General features: G+C 37.4%; 1 protein-coding gene across 1 annotated transcript in view; it reads right to left on the minus strand.

Annotated features, from left to right (window-relative positions):
- The window catches only part of TPO (thyroid peroxidase), a 47,229-nt gene that overhangs the window by 19,399 nt on the left and 5,240 nt on the right, over positions 1-22,590 (minus strand). The window contains exons 3-6 of the mRNA XM_064508517.1: positions 17,271-17,440; positions 14,741-14,873; positions 8,915-9,044; positions 5,983-6,189 (exon numbers count right to left, since the gene is read on the minus strand). Coding sequence (XP_064364587.1) covers positions 5,983-6,189; positions 8,915-9,044; positions 14,741-14,873; positions 17,271-17,440 — 640 coding nt within the window. The remainder of the gene's footprint in view (positions 1-5,982; positions 6,190-8,914; positions 9,045-14,740; positions 14,874-17,270; positions 17,441-22,590) is intronic.

The following is a 22,590-nucleotide window of genomic DNA, read 5'->3' on the forward strand; positions in this document are numbered from 1 at the left end:
TTATAAAGCCTTTTGTATATTTCTATATGTGAATTAAAATTCATCATGAAATGTATCACAGTGAAGACATGTGAACACCTGGTCAAATTATGTTCTCCTGAATAGCAAGTGAAGCAGCAGGTTTACATGTGTGCATAAAAATATAATGAAGAGTTTTTCTGTTTGCAGCAGCACTTTGTAAAATCTTTATTTCAATACACAAATTTATCCCAGTTTCCTAAGGTAAAAAAGACACATGTAATTATTCACTCTGCTTTCTGCCGGTCCCTCTCCAACATTCCCCCACATAATTTTACAGGGACAGCTGTCTTGCAAGTATTAATTGCTGACAATCTTTGTAAAATAACAAAGGCTGCCAAAGGTCATCCTCAAATGAAAGATGGAAAGTCCTTTATCAGTTTGGCCCAGCTATCCCAAATAGAGCTAAAGGGTGTGGGACACATGTGAGGGTGCTATGGAAAGGGATCTTGCATATAGGTAACAGTGTTAGGGGAGAACACAGTCCAAACCAGAAAGCTAGAAATTTTGCCAGAGGACTGAAAATACTTCGTGAATAACTTAAGAATTGTGGGAAGGTGAGCAGAGCTATTGGAGGGGGAGAGAAAGGACAGTGGGAGGAAGGATTTCTTCACACTGTCGGGTATCCAAGAGGAAGCTCAGATCAGCAAGACTATTTCAAAAAACAGAGTTCATCACTAAAGTATAAGCAGTCAGGTTTTGAAATGATTAAAATCTATCTGCATTCTCTAATGCTGATTTGACTTCAGGAACTCTGTCTTTCCGAAAACCATATAATTTCAAAATTCCAACAATACAGCATTGTGCATCCATAACGAGACATCAAAATGCGTCCTTTCAAAGAGTTTAAAAAAGATTAACCTGAATTAAAAATGTTATAAAAATTATGGAGTCTGAGTTTCAGGGAATATAAATCCTATCCACTGATCAATGTGAAATAGCTACAGTAACACTTACTAAAACTGCTGAAATATCTCAGAAAAAAAGTCCTCAAACATTTGACTAACAGAAAATGAATCTGTTTTGTACAGACACCTGATCTGATCCTTTTTCTTTGTATTCTGTCTGCTTGCTCTTCATTTTTGAAAACTCTTTGGCAGAAGAGACTGAATACCGCGGATGTTATATAAAATGATACAATTTCTTCTTCATACTTTTAACAATTTAGCCTGTGAAGATAGAACAGTCATCAAACTGGGGTTAAAAAGACCAAGACAGCTTAGGAATGGAATTCAAGAGCTTCATTTAAAAACATTATTACCCCTGCATTATACCAAATAATATTTTTTTACTACTGAGAACGCATGGTAGTAGGGATTCGTACCAAGAAATCATTCAGGTTAAGAAAGGGTCTCATTTATTTTTCAAGTGTTGCTTGGTAAAGCAATTCTATAAATTTTTCTTTACTAGGTAGTCTTGAACAATTTTTGAAGGAAATATGTAGTTTATTTTGCTTTTTATTACTTTCATTTGTTGCTGAAATTAGTAATTTCTCTGCCTTGGGTTTTCTGTTCAGTGTTTATCTTTACTATCAAGTCTCTTGCTGTTACTGAGGCTTCAGCTGGTAATGTAAGCAAAAAGCTCTTCTCTCACGAAGAATACAGTTTCTTCTGAACCTGGCACAGAGCGTCATGCTCGTTTGGGTGCCTCCTGCTTCTAGTTATTAGGAAAGTCTGGAAGAATCCAGGTATCACTGAGAAAAAATGTATATCCTGCCTTTAAGCTGTTAAACGAAGCCCAGAACAAAACATGTCAACAGTGTATGAAGCTCACGGCGAACAATTTTTGGTTAACTGCCTCTGCAATTTTAATTTGAATCATCTTGTGCCCCAGCGGAGAAAAACAGCAGTAAAGAACATTAATGGACTGGCAGAACTGCATAATGTAGTCCTTTTGCTTTCCATGGGATAAGTAGTGTGCAGCCAGCAGCTGAATGTGCAGATGAGAGGTTTCTTATGTTATTATTCAGATGACATCAAAAATAACCTGAGAAGAAAATACCTTTTTCTGCCGAAATGGGTATAGAATCATATTTTTCTCCAAAACTAATAAAGAATATTCATATCATTTTTTTCTTCACTGTCTAATATTCTAGAAGAAAAAAAAACACAGCAAAAACCTCTTTGGCTACAATAGCTTTTCTGGTATAGCTGCACATTGATTTAAACTGTTATTATATTTGCACAGTGGAACCTGCTTACGGTGAAATTCTTTTGATGTGTAGCAAAATGAGAGGCACTAATTGTTTCAGTGCTCCACGATGTCTAAACTGTTATTTCAGTTAAGAAAAGCCTTTGTTATTGTGAATTTGTTCTGTGGGAAATGGTTTCCTTGTAAAGAATTTTGGCTATAGCCTTAAAAAATTAGTTTACGGTTTATGAAAGTTTTCCAGCAAAGAAAACATAAATCTGTATTTGTGCACATGAAATTTGGAGAAGTGTCAATGGCCTCATCTGACAGTGAGTTGCCACCTCTGAAATACAGCAGAAAAAGGAGGGTATTCACTTCGGTGGTTGTTGAACACACACAGTCTGATCCATTTGTAGCTTAGACAGTAACCTGTCATGTTACATGTAATCTTTTGCAAATCACTTCACTTTTCTGTGCCTCTGTTTCTTTACCACCTTTTTGTATCTGAACTATTTTGACTGAAAGCTTTTCAGGATTGTATCTTAGGCTTATGCCTGTCTTAATGTCAGCAATGTAATTAATAGTGAATAAAGACAGCAGCTCTCCCATGGAAGTCTTTCTAATGCTTCATTAGGTCTCAGCCCTAACCTGAAATAATCATCTGAGGAATGACAAGCTATCTCCGCATCCCAGTTCCATGTGTCAGACTGCTGTAAAAAAAGTACAAACTAAAGCTAGTGTTTTTCTCATTATTTTTTTCATACTATAGGATTCCAAAGAGATACAGAAAATGGCTGTTCAGGCTCTACCAGAAACTACAGGCTCGATACAAGAATCACTGGGCAGAATTCTATAGCTTTTATTATGAAAATGGTCAGAATACAAAATCATAATGGCTCCTGCCAACTTATGAATCATTTACCTACACTTGTTATAAATATTAATACACTACTGCAACTTTTAACCTGCCATTGAAATGCACTGACTCAGAACATTTTCCAGACAGCTTCCAGTAACCTAAGAAGCTTCCTTTCCCCAGCAACCCCCCCCAGAGAGAGCTTGTAGCGCTAAGCACCGTTGTCTTCTTCTGTGGATGAATTTTCCCTTGGGTGCTGCTGTTCTAGGAATACAGGAAGAGTGCAAATTGCAGCCTCTGTGTTTACATTGATGAATAATGTGCTATCAGCTTCACTGTCTTTGGAAACTAGCCACAGTTTATTTTTATATAAAACGAATGTAAAAAACTAACTGTGGCTGTTTTCCAAATATTTATTTAACAGGTAGAGATGAACAACTTTAACTACTTAAAATTTCAGGAGAAAATCAATTCTATGGGGAATTAGTATTAGCTCTTTGCTTCAGTGTTTGAAAAATAGTTCCTTTGGTCATACTAATGAGCTACCACTTTTTTCTTTTTTCTTTTTCTTTTTTTAAATACAATGTTTATTCTTTGTCTTTGACAAAAGCAGTCATGAAGTACTTGACATATAATATGATAAAAGCAAAAGAACATCCATCTTCATATGCTCTTCTTTAAGCTATGAATAATGGAATAATAACAAAATGGAACTGGCTCATAGGTCAAGTAATTGATCCAGAAATTGTGAAATTTATCTTAAATTTAAAGCATCATGTCTGAACTTCTTTATATGGCTTCCTCATAGCCATTCTGAGTATCAGATGCTTGCAAGTCCCCATGATCGCCCTGAATATGTCTTGAGACCATTTCTGTGCTAGGCTATACTGCTGAGCAGGAGCAGCTCCTCAGTTAGATTCAAGGTTTTACATGCCTTCAGGGGCACCCTTGAAATTCACTCTGTGATGAACCTCTGCAAGTCTGAGATAGCGACTGCAAATATGTCCCATATTTAGAGCACTGAAGAATGCACTTTTGTGTATATGCCATGGTAATCTATGCAGCTTCTCTATGTATTGCAATGATGCTGTCACACGAATGTTAGCCTTGGCATCCTTCTTAGAAGGTCACTTAAGTAGTCTGCTTTTTAAGCAGATGGGATTCTAGGCAGCTTGAACTAGTCAGGGTTCAATGACTAGACTACTATAATCTTTGTGATCCACATTTGTTCTTAATTTGAAAATCTATTTAGCAATAAAATGTGGGCTTTTTGCACTGAAAGATCAATACCAATCACTGTTTCAGAGAAAAAAAATGTTATAAACACAAAATATAAGGCTTTGAAGACTGCTGCAGTTTTATATCTCCAGTGTAACAAGCAAACTGATTTTTTCTTAAATGGGATAGAAGGCATGGCCACATTTTGCCATATGGTGGAGACAAACTCCAACTCCCACCTCACATGTGAAGCCTGTTGGACTTCTGCCCTAGCCTCTCATGATGTGACTTTGGGAATGGGAAAGTTTCCAAGGATATTGCTTAACAGCATAAACAGAGTAAATAATTTCTTGTTCCAGATGGAAATTTGAGACAAATAGCACCCCAGAGATTTTGGTCAGGGCTATGGAAGAATCCCTGTAATTGGGACTGTTGTGGCTAAACCAAGTTATCCAGTCACTGTAATGCATGATACTTCCAATGTGTCCTGAAAATATGATTCTTTAATAAGTCTGTGTTCTTTCTAAACGGTCTCAAGCCATGCTCAGAAATCTTTCAAAAGTCCATATCTTCTCGGTGAGAGAGAATAAATTTACCTGTCGGTAGTAAAACTGCAGAAAGTCATTAGCCTCACTTAGCCATCTTTGTGTTTTTGATTCTCTAACCAAATGAAAGATGAACCATCCTCCAACACAGGACCTGATTCGGTTCCCATTACAGTTAGCAAAATATTTTCCTTTAAGTTGAACGGAAGTGGAATGAGGAACTTATGGGAGAATGAGACTATGGATACATCTATCAATTACACTTTGTTAGGGGAAATAATTTTCTATTATGGCTGAATCTATACCATACTCTGGCTTCAACAGATACAGAAGCTGCTCAGTAATCAAGCTCCAGCTTGATTTCCTGCTAAGGAAAATAATTTAATTTGCTCTGAACAGAAACTGCGGCTTTGGCCCAAGGACAGAAATTGGCACAGTCTCTCTGCAGCACGAGGAGGCGGACAGGCTGCTGCTTTGAGAAAAAAAACTTCCTGGTATCATAAAGAAGTGGTTTGATTTTGCTACCTGCTTTCTATGTGAAAGAATGATGATACTTATAAATTAATCAGAGAAGAATACAGGATCCTGTATTTATACCAATTTATGTTTCTTCTAACCCAGTAACAAGCTTTGAATTCATGTTTTCCATCTACTCAAAGCAAGGATGTGATATATATAAGCCTCCGCAACCCTCCAAAGAGTATTTTATACATATATTGAAAAGATGTCTCTTTTCAAAAGTTTTTATTAGCTGCTGGAAATATCTTTGCTTTCACTGAGTAAAGTTAAGATCCCTTCACTTTATCTAGCTGGCAATTTAGAAACAGAATTATTTATGACTACTTGCCTAGTTTCCTCAATGGAACTCAAAACCTTGAAGCATGAGAACAATAACATTCTTTTCTGGGGTAATAAGATTTCTCTGCAACATAAACTTGAGAGATAGAAGAGTATGATATTTGTACTAAATACTGTGGCTATATTTTATTTTCTCTACATATGGAGAAACTTATTTATCTCTACAAAACAATTTAGCTTCATTTAGTAGCTGCATTGGCTGGCAGTATTTCTGTCACTTTCTGCTTTATTATTTCTGGATGACTTGTCATTTTCTTTTATAATTATTTCAGTGTATGTATATCACTAATGTATTTTACATTATTCACCTGTTTAGAGACTGGAGTTTCTCTTGAACAAATGCATTTAAAATCTTACCTGTATTGGAAAGCATGGATTTTGATTTTCACATGTCCTCTGGCACTCTACTCCCGTTAGAAAGGTAGTTCTACTTGTGCTCTGAGGTGTGAATGCAATGTCATGATCTATATATTGTCCCCAGGCCATAATAATATCAGAATATAGGTTGTCTTCAGTAACAGCCTCATTGGATGCATGAATAATTTTTCTTGTCACTTCACGAACCTGGGAAAAGAGAATTAATTTACCTTGAGTGCCGAGTAGTATTTACCTCTCACAAAATGATAAAACACTAAAAAGCAGGGGGAGCAGCGATAAAAGCTATCTTTCTTTTCCTTGGGGTACTTTATGTTGTGGAGTACTTTTAATGACTTGCTTAAAAAAAACCCCAAAACAAAGAAACCCTAATGCTCTGACAGGCTGATATTTCTCTTCAGAAGCTGAGGTATCAGTGCCATGAGCAGATTCAAAGATATTTCAGCTGAGTTTTTCTATATATTTGCCAAATGATCATCTTATCTTTGACCTGTTCTTTTTCACAGAATTTTGAAAACCGTGTGTTTCTTTTAGACCATCTAAAATTTTTCTTTCTATTTATTCTGTTGTCTGCTCATTTAACAAATGGACTCTGTTTGCAGGGCAACCTGAAATCAGTGGAGATGCACAGAAGCTCCACACTGCTCCATGCGTAATGGAGTAGCTTATTCAATCCAAGAGAAGACAGGCTAGGTTGCAGATAAATAGTAGCTGAAGCTCTGCTTCATTTTCAGAGGGAGAGAGAAGCTAGAACATATTTCAGGAGCCCTTCCGTGAACACAGAGATGTGGATGAGGGGCAGCATGTGGAGACATCTACACTAAATGGCCAACCTACACTAATAACCAACCAAAACCATCAGAGCAAAATCAGCAGTTAGTGTGTGCTGACAAGGGAATTGTTGTTGTTCACGGATTCCTCCTTCATGCTGCAAAGTTCCCTCATATACAGAAGCTGCCTTGGAAGCCAAGCGGTTGAAAGGGCAGCACATATACTGAAGTAGAGTCACAGAGCCTATCATAACTCGAAGAGATATATAATGAAAATATAAGGCAAGAGCAGTTAAATAGACTTGGACAAGAGGCAACACGTGACTGTTTAGGAACACCAGGCTTTATACTGAAATAGTCAAGAGTGGAGATACACGGCACCATGGAGCTCATCAGAAATACAAAACCTTATATCAGTGTTTGAATAGCTTTGGTGATCACAAAACACAAAATTTCTTCTTGCAATTAGTAAGATTTTGTTATCACTGTTAATTTGCACAGCTATGCTGTGTTATAATACTGCTTTATAATAATCCTCACACTTACCTCTTACCTTCACGTTATTTGCATGTTGCTGTTTAAAGGAAATAGGTGGATAGCTAAAAGCACAAAAAATAACCTAATTTTGTAAATGAGGAAAACCAGCTAATAGAATACATGGCACTAGTTTTATTCTAGCTTACTTTAAAATATAGCAGAGAAGTTTGCTGATGTTATGCAACAAATATGATCAGATTCTATGCTGTGAGATAAGTTTTGGTTTAGTGTGTTTCACTTCACTAGCACACACCATAATGAATCCAGAAATAGGCAGTTTGTATGATCTGCTGTAAAGTTACTCAGGTAAATGTCAGATTTTCCTCTTTAAGGACTATATTGTGCAGCTGTAGAGACAATGCTATTTAATTACTAACAACAGTTGGAAGTGACATTAATAGTAAATTCTTCTCATCATTATTAAATATATGATGGTTAAAATAACAAGACTTTGTGAATCCATTAAAAGTCATGTTGCAAAGCAGTGACAACAAACCAGAAACAGCAAAACCATCTCGAATCATTGCACATGGGAAATTTTTCATCTGGCTCCCTATGTAAATCTTTTTGTTCAAACTGCCCTGTACAGCAATGTTGCTATTTTATAACTATATGAGCCTCTAAAATGCATAAATATTGCAGTGCCCTCTTAGCTCAGTAACTTGGGTTATCTAAAGAGTGAAATTATGATTTGATAGTAATAGTTGTTCAGCTGAGGTATGCTAACCTAGGATGCAATGTTATACATCTACACACATGCGTACACACATACATGTGCTTGCATTTTTATCTGCTTAGTATTTATTCAAGTAACACTCACAATGAGATGTTCTTCCCCAGAATAAAGGCACTATTATTAAAACACAGAATCATTAAAAATTGTTGAAAAGTCTAAGTTGGAAGGGACCTCTGGAGATCATCTGGTCCAATCTTCTGTTGAAAACATGACCTTAGATTAGGTTATCCAGAGCCCCTGTCAAGCTGAGTGCCGAATGTTTCCAAAGAGGGATATTCCACCAGTTGTCCGGGCCACCTATTCTAATATTTAATTTTTTTCACAGGAAAAAAACCCTCAAAATTCTCATATGCAGACAGTATTTCCTCTGGAGTAACTTGTGACCATTGCCTCTTGTCCTGTCAATGTGCACCGCTGTGAACACTACCTCCCTCTTCTCTATAATGACCTTTTAGGTACAGGGAGACTGTGACTAGATCTCCCCCTACTCCCCCCAAACCCTGCACCTTTTTTTCTCTAGACTGAGCAATCACTACCCTTGATCTGTTGGCTGTCCTGTCACTGCTGCCACCAGGGCAGGGCATACTGCTGGCCCATGCTCACCCTGCTCTCCACCAAGGTCCTTTTCAGCAAAGCTCCACCCCAGGCTGTCAGTCTCCTGTCTGCACTGCTGCTTGGGGTGCATCCCATGTGCAGCGAATCTGTCACTATTTGGCTGATTGAACTTACGCTTAAGCAAAACTAAGGTCTCCTTAACTGAATTAGTTTCTTTTATGGTTCGATATACTGATGTAAATGTGTGTGTATGGTGGCAGATATCGTTGTAGCTGAGTGTAAATGTTTCAGATGACCTTGCAGTGCTCTGTCTCACCAGGGGCAGCTGGACTCCGTTGTATAGGGCACCGGGGTTCCACCCTCGGGGCTGGCCCAGTCCATCTTCATAGGATGGTGGGAGCCATCTAGCCAAGGCCGTGTTGGATGCTCCCCACCTAGGATGTTCTCTGGAAAGACAAAGAAAAGAAAAAAACCCAACCTCCATAAAATTCTGAATGGAAAATAGTCAGCTCTCTGATGACAATATTCTCTCATAATAAGATGTTTATGTCTTTGAAAAGACATCAAATACTGGTCATCATGCCAATGTCAATCTGAGTCAAAATGACGGCAAAGAAGAGTTAAATTACTAATGAAATACTACTAAACCCTAGAAGGAAGGTGAAAAAAGCTTAAAATAAAAAATGAATGTTAGTCATACAGAAGTAATGATTTAACAAGCTCTAAGGAGAAAGGACTGAGGAAAGTGGAACACTGGTTGATGTCACTGAGGTCAGTGGAATTGCTCTCTCTGGTTACATCTATACTAATAAATTGGTATAGTTTTTGGATGGCCTATGCACAAGCCAAAGCAGTGGCATGCAGATAACTACGCTTTTAAATTGTTAACACTAACCCTGGTGTACTTTTGGCTCAGGCCAGCCATTCCTCTGAACAAGGCCTGGCTGGGCATATCTTGTGGTTAGTGTGTGCCAGCTTACCAGTTTGCACCCAGCCGGTTTGAAAGAGGGTTGGAGGGGGTTGGAGAGAACCTCTTCCCAAGGAAGGAGAGGGTTTAACCATATAGACAAGAGACAGGTCATACTACTTGATTGGAGGGCCAGGGAATGGTCTTTCTTCCATTTTATCTATTAGCATAACCACTGAGTCCTGGGCTTGACTGAATTAATTTTCCTTCTGTCATGAACATTTCTAATGTATTTTTTCTAATAAGAGAATATATATATATATTTTAATGTGGCTTGTTAAATATATTTTATAATTGCTAAATATACATCAATATTAAAAAGAATAAATACAATTTTAGCAATGAACCTAGTTGACCAATATTGTAAAGTGAAACACAAAGAACTAAAAATGTCCCAGATAGTTAGCAGAACACATACATTGACACGTATATGGGGACACTAAAGAGGGAACAATTATTTTATTAATACTCCATTGATCTCCACTACACTGAAGAGGCTCAATTTGCCAAGCTAAATGGCATAGTAATACACTTAATTATCCAAATAATTCACACTTGAAGGTTGAAGTATGCCTTAATAAAACATTCAAATTAGTTGCAGTTGATTTGTCTTTATTGAAATTGCATAAAGTACTGCACATAGTGTAGTGCTATTTCACTCAATTAAAAATAATGAAATGTTAATTTAACTGCTTAACCAGTGATTTTTCTCCTGATTGCTTTTATATTTTAGCAGCTCACTAGAATGTTACTGTAGTAAAACCCTTAGATGCCTTTTTATTATTACATAAAACATGCTAATGTCTTGGAATCTTGCATGAATTAAAAAAGGTTTTCATCCAGAGCAGTTGATATAATATGATTTCTATGCCATACAACCTTATAAAGTAGTCAAATTCTGTTTATGGGAATTGAGACTTTACATTCACTTGTGAAATACTGGAATTACACAGCTGAGATTTTGTTTTGGCTCTCTTAGGAGGAACCTGAAGTTTTAAGATGCAGTTTACTATCTGGATTTATATCTTTTAATGTTCTGCCTAGTTTCAGGATCTATTGGTAGAAAAAAGGAAAGCTGAATGAATGTGATATGATAATTAAACAATTGGAGTCTATCACGTTTGATATTGCTCTGAGTTGTCATGGACGTAACTTTTGGAAAACATGGAAAACTTCTGAAACTTGCCACTAAACTACTGAAGCAGTCACTCTGAAGGAAATACCCCAATTCCTTATTATAATCAACGGATTCTTGTCAGGAGGTCATTCTGTTCCCAAGGTGAGCCACATTAAAACCCTTACTGCCTTGGCTCTTAGGTTTTCAGACCAGGCCTCACATCCTGGTCTGATGCAATGGCTAATGGCACAGCAAAGAAACAGAAAAGCTGCAGGTGGAATTCCCCCTCGGTTATCTTAGCTGCCTAAATGTTAGGCATAAAATCCAATCTAGCTGTCTAAGCTCCTGCCCACCAAACCGGAGAGACAGATAATTCCTAAGTGCCGTTCTATCATTGCATCCTATGTGTCATGATTAGGAACAGGCAAAACAGCAAGCTTGTGGTAGATGTCTAACTGGTTTAGAAAGCTAAGATTAAGTGAGGTTAATTGTACTGTAAGATTCCTGTCCTTTAGCATCTGTAATTCCTTTATCTTCAAACCCCTCTCATTACACCAAACACTAAAAAACACACAGATCAATGCCACTTAGTTGAGATAAAAATGAAGAAAAATAGCTGTTTGGACATGCCTTACCTCCTAGCTCTCTTCATTAAAAAATATTGTTGTAAATAGGTTTTGCTTATTATTCACACATATCCCTTCAGGCAGAAAGAAAAGTAAAATCTGTTGATACGCGTTACTAGTAAATCTGGATAATGGCACTGCTGGGAATGCCTGATGTCATGTTGATATTCTCCATAGAAGAGCAAGTATATGCTATTCTTTTATGCCTTTGTTCTAAGAATATCACACTAAAACAAAGTAATCTCAGTGCTGCTGAATAAATACCTTGTAATCTGATTTGTCCCAAATAAGTGAACTAATTAAGCAAAGCATTAGTAAAGAAATTCTGTGCTTACTTTTAGATATATTTAACTAGATTCTTCTTAAAGGTAAACAGCTAATTTCACTTTGAAATTTGTTTTTATGTTTCACTTTTGAAATGCAGCATTTAGTTATTGACCTACCACAGAGCTGTGCATTTCTGCTGGGTGACTAAAATTACAAAAACAACACAGATCCTGATATATCTTCTGCCTGAAAGCAGCAGCTGTAAAGCAAGGAAAAAGTAGAGACTGGTACTTCTTTGTTTAATGTTAGAAGTACTTGAAGGTCATTTACATAGTAGAATATGTTATTTGTATTATAATATAATGGAACTTTTCAGCTGATGTATTTCAGCAAAGCTTGAGGTATTTCAAAGGGCTCACAAAGATTTAAACTAAGTGAATATCTGTCTTGCTAGTTTCAAAGTCTTTGGTTTTGGCTTTTTGCTGCCTTTGGCCTCTAGTAGATGTCTAGTGCAAACGGTCTGTAATACCACCAAATCCGAATGACAGCATTAAGCACTGATTTCATGTAAACATAGAACCATACAAAGTAAAACACAGTGACTAAAGACTAATCAGATTCAATGGATCATATTTATCCTACCCAGTTTTAGGAACCAGTCTGAAACTCCTGTATACATCTTAGTATTACTCTAGTCACTGAAGAGAAAAAGATGTTTTCACTTACCCACCGCAGAGTCTATTTCTCTCCATCTCTGTAGAGAAAGACCACAGCAGCCAAGCCTGTAAATTAAGAGCCTCAGCCTACGAACCCAAATTCAACTGCATGAATCTTGGCCAATGTGTTCAAGTCCTCATGGAGCTGTCAATTGCAAATATGATATTAGCTGCTCCTTCAGATTCTAGGCAACTCTGCAAGTGCAGAGCAGGATTTATGGATACTCACATAGTTAGACTTGTATCATTGATGCATATCAGGTTGTGCCCTTTCAACAAAGAGCTTATCAGACACACTTCTTCCAAATCACCTGTGATGTAGCAGAACTGACTGTTCTCATAAAAACAGACTGAGTGACTAATAAAACTGCAGAGTTCTACCACTGTTCAGTCGCTGTGTTGCACAGTATCTTAACTTGGGTAATGCTAATGGCCTTCCATTCACAGCTCTGTACCCTCTCATTTGTAACAATGCCATCTGCCTTTCACTTTGTGACCTTACTCCTATGTATCCAGAGACTGCCAAGTATAAGTACCTTTTACCCTTGTATTTGAAAGTGCTCTTATCCTCATAGTCCTGCTCCGGAGGATTCTGAAAATATGGTTACATCTGTTATGTCGGGTTTTGCAGGAAGCAATTGCCACTGATGTATGAACAGTTTTTTCCTTCCTCTTCACCCCTGCCTTTTTCACAGCTTGCTTCATAGTCTTTATTTTATGGTCTTATATTAGGAAGCAAGTAGATGGCAATAGTAAATAATAGTCATTTAGATAGCCAAAAGCAATAAATTATGGACATGCACAAAGTTTATCAGACCATTCAACACCCACACCTGATCAAAGCATGCTCTAATCAGGGCTATCAGCTTAATGAGTGAGACCAATCAGTAGGGAGACTGAACAGATCTTTAGGTTAGGGTACAGTTACTTTGAAAAACGTAATTGGGGGAAGCACTTGCTGCACTGGAGAAGACACTCAGTAAAGGGTGCTCATCTGGGGACACCTCTATTGATCCTCATCCTAGCTGACCACTGGGGAATTTTCCCTTTCTCTTTTCTCTGTCTTTCCATTTTCTTCCTTTTCCACTGAAGATAACCTTTAACATTAAGAGTTAATGTATTCCATCATCTGTGGACCCTGTAAATAAATATTTTTGTACATAAGCTTTCTCATTAGCTTTTTGTTCAACAAAGGTTTGTTTGAAAGTAGTGAAATCTCAAAAAACCCATCTCCATTCCCATAATATGCATAAAATCAACCAGTTTTCATTGCAAATGCAGATCAAAGTCGTGGGGCTCTTTTTGTTTGTTGGGGGTTTTTGTTTGTTTGGCATTTGCACTTATTCTTCTGGAATCAACGTTCTAAAGTTTTTCTTTAACTGTCTCTCCACTCCAGAAGGAAACTTGCATCTTTCCTGGCTGAGTAATTTTCAGTAGTGCTTTGGAAACCTATTCTTATCATCTACAGCTGGAAGTCAAATGCTGTTACAGAATGCGGGAGGAGACTACAGCAATTCAGTACTCATGGAGATGAAATTAAATAACTGGTAACATTAATAAAAGTTACTGAACATTTCTGAGTTATGAGATTTTCCAACTTTTATCAGCATGCAAACTGTGAAGCTACAAGTAAATCACAGCTGTGACTTTTTTAATGGTCTCATCAATAAAGAAACAAACACTTGTTCAGCTACTCTAAAATTGACAAGTACTACTAATTTCACTTTTCCTTTGTAGGTCACCTGAGACAGCTGAGTGTTTCTCTACTCTGCTCATGGTTTGAAGGAAGGCTTATACGGATCTGGTTATGTTTATTCAAAGTATTCAGATGTGTTTTGGCTCCAATCAAATAAGGCTACAATATACAGACATTTTAGCATAACTTTGCTATATAAGTAAAAAAGTTACCCAAAATTTTTAGATGCATGATTGCTAAATGGCAAGGCTGTGAGAAAATTTGAAATTGAGAATGTGCCTGATTTTCTTATTTCTCCTCATGAAGAAATTATACTTTCCCATTCAATATTATTTTACCCAATTTAATGAAAAATGAACACTGGGTTAGAACTCGGTCTGTCTAAACTATATAGAAAAAAGCATCTACTGACTCAATCCTCCCTAAATTTAAGTTACATAATCTTAGAAATCTTGGAGGCCTTCAAAGGAAGACTCTATCCACCAGAAATAGGATACCAAAATTTAGATGGAGATACTCCTTCCCTGGAAGCTTTCAGTGGCATCAACATCTCTCATCACTAAGTACAAAAGGAACATAAGCCATCTATTTTGGATTATTGCTTTAATAGATGTGTACAGTGCAGGCAAAAATGAGGTGTCTAAGTTAGCTGATTGGGGTCACACACCCATGTTTTCCAGAAAAAAGTAAATATAACTTTTAAGTTAAAAAAAATGGTAGGGGTTTCCAGGACACAATTCTTATCTTACATACCTGTTATTGCAGGCACCAGTGATGAGTCTATATTTATTAGCTAAGCAATTATTTGGACATTTTGGTGGCAACATATAAGGCAGACATCCAGAAATGTTAGCAATTGTGGTGAGCAGATCAGCTGATAAAAGATCTGAAAGAAAAAAAAAAGCAAAAAACAAGCAACTTGCTCTTATTATAGATGCTATTGTTACAGGTATTGTTACAGTAGAAAAGACAGTATTGTCAGCTGCAGCTAGGGCAAGCCCCCTCTGGTTTCTAGAAAAAAAGCACTTAGTGAGAAGTGCTGCAGGCAGTAGGCTTAGGGACCTAGAGGAGATGTGGGGTGAAAGGAAAGAGCTGATATTATTATCTCATGGGTAGAGAATGAGAAGGAAGTTGTCAAGCTGTCAATCTGCTCCCTTTTCACCATTATGCAACTCCTCTCTGCTTCCTTCTCTCCCTGCATCCTGGTCATGCCACTTGCCTAGGCTCTGTGCTCGCAACAGAAGTGTGACAAATGCTACTCAGGAACACAAGGAGAGGAAACATGGCACTGGGAACATGCAGGAGGTGCAAGAAAGGATAGGCTGTATAATAAAATGTGGTGTGGCAGAAGCATAGAATTATTAACTGGAATTTGCAGGATAGGGAAGAACAGAGCTGCACACCAATAACCAGTGTGTTATTCATGTCTGTGTAATATAATCACAGACAGATCTTCTTCCATTGAGCATTCTTCAGGTGAGGGGCAAAGTCACACTATTCTATGAGCTCTGGAGATCTGGCATGCTCTCTCACACACACATGTATGTAAACACATGTCTGGCAGGTTGGGAGTAGAGGGGCACATGAAAGGGAAGCAATTTTCTTCCTGAGGTGAGCAAACTGAGTGTACTGAACTCACTCAAACTGACTGTAACCATGATGTGCTAAAAGAGGAAGATAGAGTCAGCACCTAACTCTTCTCCCCATCTCCTCACTGCCTACTGCAGGTCACCCAGTCCCACCACTTATCAGTCCTACCCATCGGTAGGACTCTGAACTAAGACAATTTGGTCCATTAATCAAGCCAAAAAAAGTAAGCCAGGATTAAAAAATAAGTTCAGGAGTTGCATCAGCTTCAGAAACTTTCTGCTGAACAACTAGACCCTGTGCAAGATCGGGGTAAGAAAGTAGGGGGATGAGCTGTTGGGCTGGCTCGTGTTTACGTACGGGGTACCTAGGCTAATTTTGTTGATGTAACTGTGTCTCCATGTTACTTCAGGTTCAAAGTCATAGTCAGAGCCCTGTTCCCAAATTATCTATCATCTAAGTGTTGACTCATCTGTTTTCTATAAAATCAGTTTAGTCATTGTTTACTTAATGTAAAGCTACTCCTTGTTATGGCAGATAGAGTGTCCATTCATCTTCCATGAAAATTTTTTCAGTTTTGTTAATTAACAAGAATTTCATGCCTTTGTTCTGTGATTTAGGAGTTCTTCAAGTTCTTCTGAAATTGTGCTAGCACAAAATCCTTGCGTCTGTGTGTGTGTGTGTGTGTGTGTGTGTGTGTGTGTGTATAAGACTGTGTGTGTATATATAAATATAGTTATATAGATGTCTTATTAGTTTCGCATGCCAAAAGTTTCCTTAAGGGAAAAGTAAAGCAGATAGTTGTAGACCTTATGTTTTCCTACAGCAGTCTAACAATTCTCTCTTTCGAAAAAAGTTGTCATGTTTTAATACTGAGAGAATACAAATTATAATTCTCTGGTTCATGTTGCTCTTAGCGATGGAATTAAATTATGAAAAAGCCAATCAATTTTTCTGTATTTTTGAGCCTTCCAAACACCAGAGACACTTGTTAAACTCATCTTGCAATAACAGCAACAGCAATTTTACTTAGACAACAGCACATCACTGAACTTTCTAAAGTCTCTCTCTCTCTCTCTCTCTCTCTCTCTCTCTCTCTCTGCCTCTCACATAAAAAAAAAGTTAGAACAGAAGTAAAGGGGAAATAATGTATAACACTAATGCACTATTAAAATTAGTTTTGGAAACAAGAACATATTTTCTTGAAAGATAGGTATTCATAAGGCCATCTATGTCCAGAGGAAATGTATTTCAAGGTGCCAATGCCACAAAGTAAATGATAGATACTGTACTATTTTATCTGCAGACTCTAGGCCCTGCAAGCACTAAAACCAAACTGCTGGAGGAGAGAGATACTTCACTGTAAACAAGAGGCTTGCAGCACGGCGAATATGCAAGCTGATTTATAGACAATACAAATATATGTTGATGAGTTCAGAGGATGCCAGCATCTCAGTGCTGCTCTGCTCAGCCGCTCTGCAAATCTGCATTCCAGGGAAGCAACATGTTACGGAGTGACTATCTGAGGTGCTTTTAAGGAGAAAACAGAGGCATTCCGGCCCCAGGGTGTGGACATGAAACATACTCCTGCCTAAGGTAAAATAAAATAAAAATGAAGCTAATCCAGCTTTAATCTAGAAGGCAACATTCAAGCAATCAACAAGGGGTTTTGCCAATGTCAATGTACTGTATTTACCCGTTGGATGCAAAGAACGTTTGCGCTTCTGGCAAACTTCTTGTTTCAGCACTTGAATTGACATTTCCATTCGTTCAGCTGCTTGGGAAATATCTCGACTCTCTTGTTCTGGAGATTTTGAGAAAGCCAGCAGCAAAGTAGGAGTCACTATTCTCTTTCCTTGGATACTTCTATAATTGAGATAAAAAACAGAGCTTTTTTTTAAGTATAAACGTTTAAAACATATTGATTGCTATATTTGTCAATGCTGGGTATATTCAGAGTTTAAGGTAAATTTCGATCAGAGGACATACTGGGAGAGCAGAGAGGAAGACTACAGAGTTATTTTATTTTGCAGGCAGGTGGAAAATTCTGGAAATAAAGGAAGGGTGCCCTTCTGCTGAACATGCACAACAGGAGTAAGCTTGTGGAAAGCAAATGGGAAAAAACAGAAACTGTTAGTGGTCAGAGCCTGCAGCACAAGCTGACTGGAAAGGTCTTGTGCAGTATTGTCACAATATAGGAATTCCACTATGGTAACATCTAAATGAGCAGGTTTTGCTTTTACTTTGCTTTTTTTCATCAGCCTTAAGTTACATGGCCTGGCCTTACCTCTAACTCTTTAAACAACTAAGGTTTGTTGAGATGATTTCTTTTCCACTTAAACATGAGAGAAAACCTTTTTACTGTAAGGGTGGTCAAACACTGGCATGGGTTGCCCAAAGGGGTTGTGGAGTCTCTGTCCTTGGAGAGAGTTAAAACCCAACTAGACACAGTCCTGAGCAACCTGCTGTAGCTGACACTGCTCTGCTGCTGACACAGCAATGTTGGACTAGATGATCTCTAGAGGTCCCTCTAACTTCAACCATTTTGTGATTCACTATGTAGCAAAGCACCAATTTATTATTGATTATGCTGAGGAAATATGCACTATATCATTCTCATTGCACTATGCCCTGCCTCCCAAGCTTTCTGCACATGTAACTTGTTTTATATTTTTGACCCAGATCCCTAAATGTGTTAAAGGAGAGATTACAGAGGAGCAGCATTAAAATGTGAATGTGACAATGTAAGATTTCTTTTTGCTAAGCACGGGCCTTCTTGTCACAATCAGAGAGAATGTCTCCTTTAGCTGGAGGTACCAACTCCCAAACTGATTCCTACAGCTTAGAAAAAACACTCCAGCTTCTTCTATTTGCAAAAATGTCATAGGTTGTGGATGTCCCTAGGGGCTTCTCTCCAGTGCAGATCTATTTAGATACGAGACTTCCATGAAAACATTGTGCTGCCATACTCATTTAGGTTCACTTAAGCCACAAGACAAGTTTAAAATGGAAATAACATTTTGATTTGGGCAAAACAAACAGTTAAAAACCTGTTTGCAAAATACGAGCATGCTTACATAAATAAAAAGCTTAAAGTAAGTGAATATAACTTCAAGACTTTTTTTTTAGGTGCAAAATTTGTCTGTAATTGATCCAAAAGAGTCTTGACCTACTCAGTTATTCTTTATACAGAAGCAATTCCATTCCTTTGATCAGCAAAGCTTAACAATTCTCATAGGCATGAAAAAGAGCTATCTTGCTCTTCAGTGCTGTGTTTTTCAGGTTTTCCATAGACAATTAGGCATTTGGCTGGGAATCTGGAGTGTTAACACTCCTAAACTGTGTCCCAGTTGCTAAGAAAAGAAAGATGGTAAAACTAAATGCACTAAGTCAGGTTCGATATTTAATATCTACATGAGGATAATATCAGTCATACATAATTTTTAAACAACATTATCATACACATGTTCAAACATGTCTGTACAAATCAGTTAAAGAGAACATCTGTACAAATTAACTAGAAGTTTAGTTAAACAAAACAAAACAAAACAAAGCAAAACTTAAGGGCAAGGTCTATTCCATTCTGTCTAATCTTACAAATATTGTAACACTGCTTATTAGCTTGCCAGTCTCTCCCCCCCCATAATTCAATGCATGCCTTATAGCCCCTTCCAGTCCCTACCCACTCTCCTGAAGCTGAGCTCTGGTGCTGGAAGGAGATGCTGATGGCCTGTCTAAATTACAAACTGTCTTGATATTTTGCAGCTCAGAAGTACCCATGAAGCTAATAGAATGATCTGCAATAGTACCGTTCTTAGAAAGATGACATTAGATATGAAGTGTCTTCAGCACTTGTTTGATAAATTGAAATCCTAGGATGGACCATGGTGTTTGGACAGAAGGTTCTATGTGTTTGCCAGATGCTCAATTACTGAGTCTCATTATAGAGAAAACAAAACAAAACAAAGTTAAACCTAAAACAAATTCTCCAGGGTTTGAGCCACATGTTCTTTTTCAGCTTCAGATATTTTGAATCTCAGAGATTACTTTCTGCCTGAAATTAAAATAAATTAATATATTTACAGAATGCATTGTTTAGAGATTTCTAACCTGAATTAATACCCGAGATACTTGTCAAGCCTCAGGAGATCTCTCAAAACAGTCATATTCTGCAGAATATAAACTGAAAATCATTTCGTCTTTCCTATTGTGTGCATGTACTTGGACATTCTGCTTCAAGACCAGAGTGACACTGAGTAACTGATAATGCTTAGTGACTTTCTACAACTGTCATTACTTATTTGGAGCATAGAGAACGATTTTGCACTTCTCTACACATATGGATGGTACTATAGGTTGTTCTGTACATGATCCCTTCCGCAGATGGTCCTTTTGAGTTGGTATAGATAGGGGCAAACAGCAGAAGCAGCAATAGTGGCAGATTTTACAATTTTTTTTTTTTTAATGTGAAACGAACTGGTTTAAGTATAGTAAATGTTATAAAAGTAATTTTATGTGAACAAAGTTTGTGAGAAATCTCTTTAATCTTGTGCTAAACCATGAATTTTTTTAGGGTTGTTAACCCTACTTTTTAAGCAGTTAAAATATAAACTACCTTCAGCTAAAATAAATCAGTCAAAATATACTGATAAATTTCAATCATCTCCATCTCTGGATAGGGTGAGAAAACTTCATGTATTTGTATTAAAATTGTACTTACCTTCAATCACTCAGTATTTAGGGTAAGTTCAAACAAGAGTCCTGAAATACAAGTCTCAGCTGAAACTTGCTCAGTCCAAGTATCTGGGTTGGGGGAGGCAGTCCTAAGTGACCTACCAACATAATTCACACCTAACTTTCAGGTAGCTAGTTCAGCAGTTCTTTTGAATTAACTGCTAAGCTCTAACACGAGAAATATGTGATCATTTACAGCTGAGCAAAGTGGATGTAAGAGACTATCACTTCACACAGGTTGCCAGTTCTGAAGTTATCTTTAGTTTCTTCTGCACCTTAAACCCCAGAGAAGGACACGCTCAGCAGAAGACAGAAAGGAACGTACAGTGGGAACCAGGAGCCTTCAAAACAGGGCTGAAATTCTCTAGTTAAAGCTAATACAGATTCCATAACTTGTGCTAATCATCATTTTGATTAAATTTAGAGGAAATAGAGCTTCCCCTTGCAATCCACCTATCACAATTTAAATATATATTATAATGTGCCTGTTGGTAAATTAATAACATATTTTCACATGCCACTGGGTAAGCATCATAATCTCACAGGTGACATATGGCTCTGAGGGCCATATCCAAACTGGCTAGATTACCCATTGGTATTGCCCCATAATACAAATAACACATTTCGATTATGATGCCATTGTGTTTAATCTACACTATATTAATGCTATTCTGGCTGTTTATATTATAATGACAAACATGAACACCTTGTCTTAAAAAAACTAACAAAACTAGAAGCTAATTGATATAGCAGGCAGTTCTGAGCAAACAGTCATGAGAAGCTCTGGGCAAAGTTGAGACAGTCATGATGAGCACAGCCAACTATGTGAAATATATTGGGACCTATGTGATGTTAAAATCTGGGAAGTAATTTCTAAGAAGCTGCATTTTCCTTGAAGACCATTATATCTTTTAATGAAACAAAAATAATAAAACATGTTTAGTGCTTTGCCATTCACTTGTTCCAGCATTAAAAAAAAAAAAAAAAAAAAAAAAAAAAAAGAATTCAAGAACAAAAGTAATGATATTAAACAGGTAAAGAAACATACTTGTCCATTTTAACTACCATTCAAGTTCAGACTGAGGTCTCAGGTGAAATCCGGTTATGTTCACTCAGTCAGTCTGCAGTTCAGACACCTAGCTCATGAATTCAGCAAACATATCTTTGGACTACCATACATGGGATGATTAAGAGTTTCCCAGCTCTAACCTGAAAAAGAAACTGCCTTTTCATCTCAGAACTGCCTTTGCATTCTCAAAGACAGCACTGAGCTCATCTGTATTGCACTGTGGCTTCTTTCAACTATTTGTGAGCCTAAGTAAAATTATCTGAGTTTCCACAGTATTGTGACCTCCATAACTTCCAGAAGTTCAAACATGCAGTCAGACGCATTCCTTTCTTGTTTTTTAGCCTTTGTTTTTAGCCTGACCAAAGCTTTAATTCAAGTGTACAGTATTCTTTTTGTTACAAAGAAAAAAAAAAAAGCCTTAGTAGCTTTAAATTGATGTGGAAATGCAAAAATATTTAACTTAAAGATTTAAGAACATTCTCTCCTCAATATCATATCAGACTAAACAATAGTTCAGTACTCTGTAAATGGCCAAGAACTAGTGTCTACGAGGTAAGCGTAGAACATGTTTATCAGCATATATTAAAACAGTAAAAAGTCTCTCAGTAACATTCGTGAAACTCACTGCTGCACTTAACTGGGCCACAGTGAAGTGACTTACATAAGAGCACACAAGAGAAACATAATTTTCACCTCCACTAATGATCATTCGCAGATTGACAGTCCAAATATTTTATGCTAGTTAACCTATGAGCAAGTGATATTCTGAGGAGGATCAAACTCCTACTGCAGGCACTGGGCTCTCGTGGCTCTCTTCCCACAGAACAGAAAAGCAAGACTTCAGTGGTAGTATTCATGCACATGCTTAAATGCTGTGATGAAAATGCAAGCCTTGGTCACTTACAGGATTAAATTAAACTGCAAAAGACATAAAAAGTTCTCAAATTGTCATTAAAAGTAGTGTTCTGACTTTGAAAGACCAAAAGTTAACAACAATTTCTGTCAGACCAAATACTTAATTTGGCAGTTTTAAATTGCTGATCTGATTTTCAACTACTGTTGTTGAAAAAAGAGAAGGAAAGGGGAAGGGGAAAAGAGAAGAGAAGGCAGAGGATGGTCAAGGGAGAGGAGAAAAGGTGGAGGAGGGGAGCAGAAAAAGTCCTATTTGCCTTTTCTGCAATATTTATTACTATAAGAGCTTTTTAAGAGAACC

Source organism: Dromaius novaehollandiae, chromosome 3 (genome assembly GCF_036370855.1).
Source record: "Dromaius novaehollandiae isolate bDroNov1 chromosome 3, bDroNov1.hap1, whole genome shotgun sequence".
Taxonomy (NCBI): Eukaryota; Metazoa; Chordata; class Aves; order Casuariiformes; family Dromaiidae; genus Dromaius; species Dromaius novaehollandiae.